The sequence below is a fragment of the Sinocyclocheilus anshuiensis genome, unplaced genomic scaffold (genome assembly GCF_001515605.1).
Source record: "Sinocyclocheilus anshuiensis isolate Anshui unplaced genomic scaffold, SAMN03320099.WGS_v1.1 scaffold2317, whole genome shotgun sequence".
NCBI lineage: Eukaryota > Metazoa > Chordata > Actinopteri > Cypriniformes > Cyprinidae > Sinocyclocheilus > Sinocyclocheilus anshuiensis.
Window position 1 is genome coordinate 1 of NW_015551126.1, and position 5,707 is coordinate 5,707.

The window sequence follows — 5,707 nt, forward strand, 5'->3', positions numbered from 1 at the left end:
TATATGTATGTATATATGTATATATATGTATATATATATGTATATGTATGTATGTGTATGTATGTGTATGTATATATATGTATGTATATATGTATGTATATATATGTATATATATGTATGTATATATGTATGTGTATGTATATATATATATATATGTATGTGTATGTATATATATATATATGTATGTGTATGTATTGTATGTATATGTATATATGTATGTATATGTATATATGTATGTATATGTATATATATATGTATATATAGGGCAAGGCACATTCCATGAATAGGGTACAGTTTACTTGTTTAAACACTTCCAGTGGTAATTCAAATTAACTGTATTTTTGATATCACAATATTCAATTAATTTTGAAAGGAAAACAAAATTTTTTTCTGTTAATGCAGCAACATTTAGACTTCTTCCACAGCATAGTGAGAAGACAGTAATTTAATATTAAAGTTAATACACATATTTTAGCGTTTACCACATTTGTTAAACTCAATCAAGTTATTGTAAGGACAACTGAAACAATTTAAAATCTATGGCTAAATTTTAAATTTAAGATAAATTTGCAACCCTGTCACCTCTTTTGTGTGGTAAGTTAAAATATATATCACATCATGTTGTAACCTATTCATGGAAAGTACCTTCTTCATTTCTCTTCACATAGAAAAAGTCATGAGAAAGGTGTTTTGAGCGGGTGTTGAATATACTGGGAATTTACTGTGGGGGAAAAAACACCATCATTAGAAAGCATCACTGTCAACATCTGCTTAAAGTGAATATCCTAAATGTTTGCCACCAGCATATACGCAAGCATAAATCATATAATTACATAATTCTCTTTCATACTGTGCCTGTGCAACCAGCAAACGTTTTGTGGTTCACCACTGGGACTAATAAAATTAAGCATTATGTTTATAAGCACTAAAAATACGCATTATGTTTAATATTACTCTGAGCTGAAAGTTTTCAAGTAAGATTCCAATTTTATGACAAGATCACATTTATTTCTTGAACATCAAACTTAATTTAAACACAACCTGGCCATTCATATGACTTTATGGAGGGGAAAAAGGTCAATAACAGTAGCAGTTTTGAGATCAGAATTAACCAAGCTATAAAATCATTACCAAAGTAGCAAAGTCAATGTTCTATTCTACCTTTGACTCCATGATGAGGCCTCGGGTGCAACAGGGTTTTATTCAGATCCATATCCACCAAGAAATCCAGAGCTGGGCAGAGGCAAAGCTCCTTCTGGGATGTGAATAAACAAAGCTCTGAGAGGAAAGCATGGACTTGCTTGGTGCTTTCAACATTTGTTCTTCAGGTTTCAACCACAAACGTCTAATTGATTCGAAGAAAAAAAATCCAGGTAGCTCCTGCTTTCACTGCAGGGCTTTAGAAAATAAGCCACACGAGGCCCTATTAGCCTTATCATTAGCAAAACCGTACCAAGGGTCAATGTTGCCTTAACATGATGATTTTAAAAGTCCAGGTAGATATGAAAGTTTTTTTTTTTTTTTGGAGGAGAAAGATAGAAAAACATGTCCATTGTCATATGTACTGTTCACTTCAGAAAATGTGAACATCACCTTTTCAAATCTGCTGGCTCTTTGGTGAGGGCGGGGCAAATGGTGGCTGTGACTGTGGGCGGAGCTGCTGTGGTCGCCGGGGCGATGGTGGCAGTCGCACGTTCTTTAGCCAGTGTAGTCTGAAGCTCCGCCCTACGAGCTAGAGCGGCTTTCAAATGCCCGCGGATTTCCTCGATCTTGGCCTGGAGCTCCTCCAGCTCGCTCTCTCTGGAGGGGCTTGAGGATCTCACTGAGGAGGAGGCGGGCCGCTGAACGGGCCCTCCGTTTTCACACACTCTCGCCAATAAACTCCCTGCGCCGGAGCTCAATGTGGAGGTGGAACTGGCCTGACCCCCCTCTAACATGATGCGGGGCAGGAGTCTGTGCGTGTTGAGGGTCTCCAGGTTGAAATGGACCCTCTTGTTGTCTGTGGGCTCCTGCGCTGCCTTGGTGCTCTCGTTGTTCCATCTGGCAAAGGATCCGAGCGGAGCTGGTGGAGGTGGCGGATGCGGTTGGGCTTTCTGGATGTTACAACTGGGAAGACAGAGCCAAGATAAGTGAATATGTTAAAGGGACATATCACAGAAAAATGGAAATCCTGACATTGTTGAATTTTTGAAGAATATCCTTTTCTGTGTAATGTTGTGAATGGGGACTGGGGCTCTCAAGCTCCAAAATTACAAAAAACACCATAAAGGAAGTAAGCTATATGACTTGTGTGCTATATTTGAACTTTTCTGGAGCTTTTTGAGTCACAGCAAATACTTTTATGGTACTTTAATGGTGCTTCTGGAGCTTGACAGCTTCAGTCCACATCTACTTTTATTATAGTGAAAAGAGCAGCCAAAATATTAATCAAAAAGTCACCATGTCTTCCATAGAAGAAAGAAAGTCATGGAATTATGGAAAAGTGTGGAAAGGAAAGGTTCAGTTGAATTCAAGCAGCAACCTTCCGGTCTCTCTCGTGAAACCAACACGGAAGTGACTAAAACTGCAATTCATCGACTGGCCGCTAGAGGCTGGCACCAAAAGGGAGTCAGTCCCATAGACTCCCCATGTTAAAATGCCCAACTTTACAGCATAATGTTTACAGGTGAATTGTTTTATAACTCATCCGTTTAAATTATATTAAGCCTTAAAGTTCTGCATAATTAAGGGGGTGGACACTTGAGTGACAGGTGGATTGCCGCTGCTGTCACCACCGTCGAGCTAGGTGGGCGTGGTTTCAGCAACCAGCTCCCGCCTCTCTGCCCATTTTCAATTATTCGGGAGTGACGCGCGATGACACGCTGCTAAGATGGCGACGGCTGGCTCCGCCTACTTTGAGCTTCAAAAACGCTCTTCAGAAACCTACGGGTGACGTCACGGACACTACGTCCATGTTTTTATACAGTCAATGGTTGAATTACAAAAATGAATTACTGAAACTGAAACAAAAATAAAGATAATTAATAAAGATAATAAATCTGAAATAAAATATAAATATTACATGAAAAACGTAAAATAAAAAATAATTATCGTCTTAAAATGAAAATAATTTAAATAAAAGTGTCAGGTGAATTACAAAATTAAAATAAATTTAAAAATAATTAAAATTAAATAAAAATAAATGGAAGCTAAACAGAAATAGAGAAAATAAAAACTAATAAATTAAAAAAACAAAATTACTAAATCTTAAAGTAAAAATAAAAATAATTCTAAATATTAATAAGTACTGTAATAGTATTTCTTTTGAGTGAACTATAACTATTATAAGAGCTCCACTAAATTACTAAAACTGAAATAAAAATAAAGCTACATACAAATATAAAAAACAACAACTAATATAAAATGACTAAATCACATAAAATTACTAAAACTTAAATTAAAATGAAAGCTGAAAATATAAAAATTATTTAAATTATTAATAAATACTACAGGGTTCCTCAAATCTTGCCCCGGAGGGCCGATGCCTTGCAGAGTTTGATCTATCACACCTGATCAAGCTCATCGAGGTCTTCAGGATCCTCAGAAAATCACAGGTAGGTGAATTTGATCAGGGTTTTAGCTAAACTCTGCGGGGCAGTGGCCCTCCAGGACCGGATTTGAGGAACTCTGAACTATAATGGTATTTATTTTTGGGTGAACTCTTAACTATTAAAAGAGCTCCACTATCATAACAAGATCCTCATCTTGCTATAGTAACATCAGCATTCTGAGTAAAAAACAATGAAACATATATTTAAACCCAAGTGTATTTTTGACATTCAAAATGAAATAAGCTGCCATAAGCTGCTGTTAAAATGAAAAATAGATTAATAAAACTAAGTCAAAAACCTTTTCTCTACGTTCACCCGCTGCCGTTTCACATCCTCATAAGTCATGTTCAGTGCTCTGTGGATTTTCTGCAAAATGAAGAAAGAAAAAAGGATTTATCTCAGCGAGGGATGAATGAGAGAGATCAACATCATGCTTTTGATTTTAAAAATCAATATTCCAGAGATGGCAATTACTAACTCGGCTTGGCAGTAATCCCTCCACAAGCCCTCAGAGAAAGACCCAGAGAGATCAAGCACAGCTCATTTACAGAGTCAAAGCTTCACCCCATGAATAACAGAACCGTGCCATTCTTAACCTTAGTTATCAGTGGAAGGAAGAAAGGAAACATTTTGAGAGAATAATAAACTTGGTGACAGCTAAAATTTTGCAGATAAAACAGCCCAGACAATAGAAAACATCATGAGCGTTTAAAGGAATAGTTCGTTCAGCTATTAATATTTGGCCGTCTACTCACCCTCACATCACTTGAAACATGTATGTTGGGTTCAGTGTTATTATAGTATAGTTTTTTTATTAGTTTTTATTTTTATATTATTTATATTTATATTATTTTCATGTTTTTAGTATTTACATTTTTTTTTACTAGTTTTTAATAGTTTCATATTGAAATAAAAACAATACTATTTAGTTATTATTTATTATTTATTTTAGTTTTTGTTTTATTGTTTAAGTACATCAGCTGGCTTACTGAAAAGTAGATAAAGACTAGGTTAAATTTTGATTGTACTTATTAACTTGTTACCCAAGATACCTGAGATTTTAGTTTTTTTTCCTTAATGGTTCAAACACTGATGAATAGAATAAGCAAACAAAAACTAATTTTCATTATTCAAAATTTGTATTTCATTAAAAATCGTAAAAAATTATATAAAGCTTGTTTTTTTTTAATGCATATAAATGCTAAATTTAAAGGGATAGTTCACCCAAAAATGAAAATCACCCTATGATTTACTCAGCCTCAAGCCATCCTAGGTGTATATGACTTTCTTCTTTCAGACGAATACAACCGGAGTTATATTTAAAAATGTCCTGGCTCTTCCAAACTTTATAATGGCAGTGAATGGGTGTTATTTTTCAATAGTCCAAAAAAGTCCAATAAAGTGCATCCATCCATCATAAAACTGCTCCACACAGCTCCAGCAGGTTAATAAAGGCCTCTTAAAGCGAATTGATGCGTTTTGTTAGAAAAATATCTATATATATAAAACTTTATAAACCGTAATCTCTAGATTCTGCTAACTGTCATACGTGCATTCACAATAGAACGCCGTTCCGGTGGATGACGTAAGACTTGGTGTAGTGTAAACTCCGGTAAGAAGTGACGAACATGGAAGCGCAGAGGAAAGAGCAAAACAAAACACCGGTCATGAATAGAAGTACAAAACGAGGATTTGTAAAGAAAAATGTCGAAGGATTTCAATATAAACCAAGAGGAGACTGGTTTTCCTTTGTTGTAAACAAAATCTTGGTTCTCTTGAGATTAGCATATTCTCACCGGCGCTTACACTACACCTACGTGTCTTACGTCATCCGCTGGATAGGGCTGTCACGATGAAGAAATTTGGCTGACGATTAATTGTCTAAAAATAGTCACGGTTATTGCGATTAATTGTCTGTTTTAGGGCTTTGGCGATTATGGCGATTATCACGATTAATTGTAATTAAATCATTAAAACTACATTTGAATAAAAATATATAAGCTATGAAATTTAACTAGCTAACTGTATAATTTAGCAGCAAAAACAATATCTTGGAAAAAAAAATATTTGGTGCACATTATACAATTTAAACATGTTTATTCTGTTAACTATTTGTA

The 5,707-nt window shown here is 35.1% G+C and overlaps 1 protein-coding gene across 1 annotated transcript in view; it reads right to left on the minus strand.

Annotated features, from left to right (window-relative positions):
• Positions 1–808: 808 nt before the first annotated feature.
• Positions 809–5,707, minus strand: part of LOC107663172 (glutamate receptor ionotropic, NMDA 3A-like) — a 30,271-nt gene continuing 25,372 nt past the window's right edge. Inside the window, exons 7-8 of the mRNA XM_016453345.1 lie at positions 3,889–3,956; positions 809–2,106 (exon numbers count right to left, since the gene is read on the minus strand). Of these exons, the coding sequence (XP_016308831.1) occupies positions 1,590–2,106; positions 3,889–3,956 (585 nt within the window). The 3' untranslated portion in view covers positions 809–1,589. The remainder of the gene's footprint in view (positions 2,107–3,888; positions 3,957–5,707) is intronic.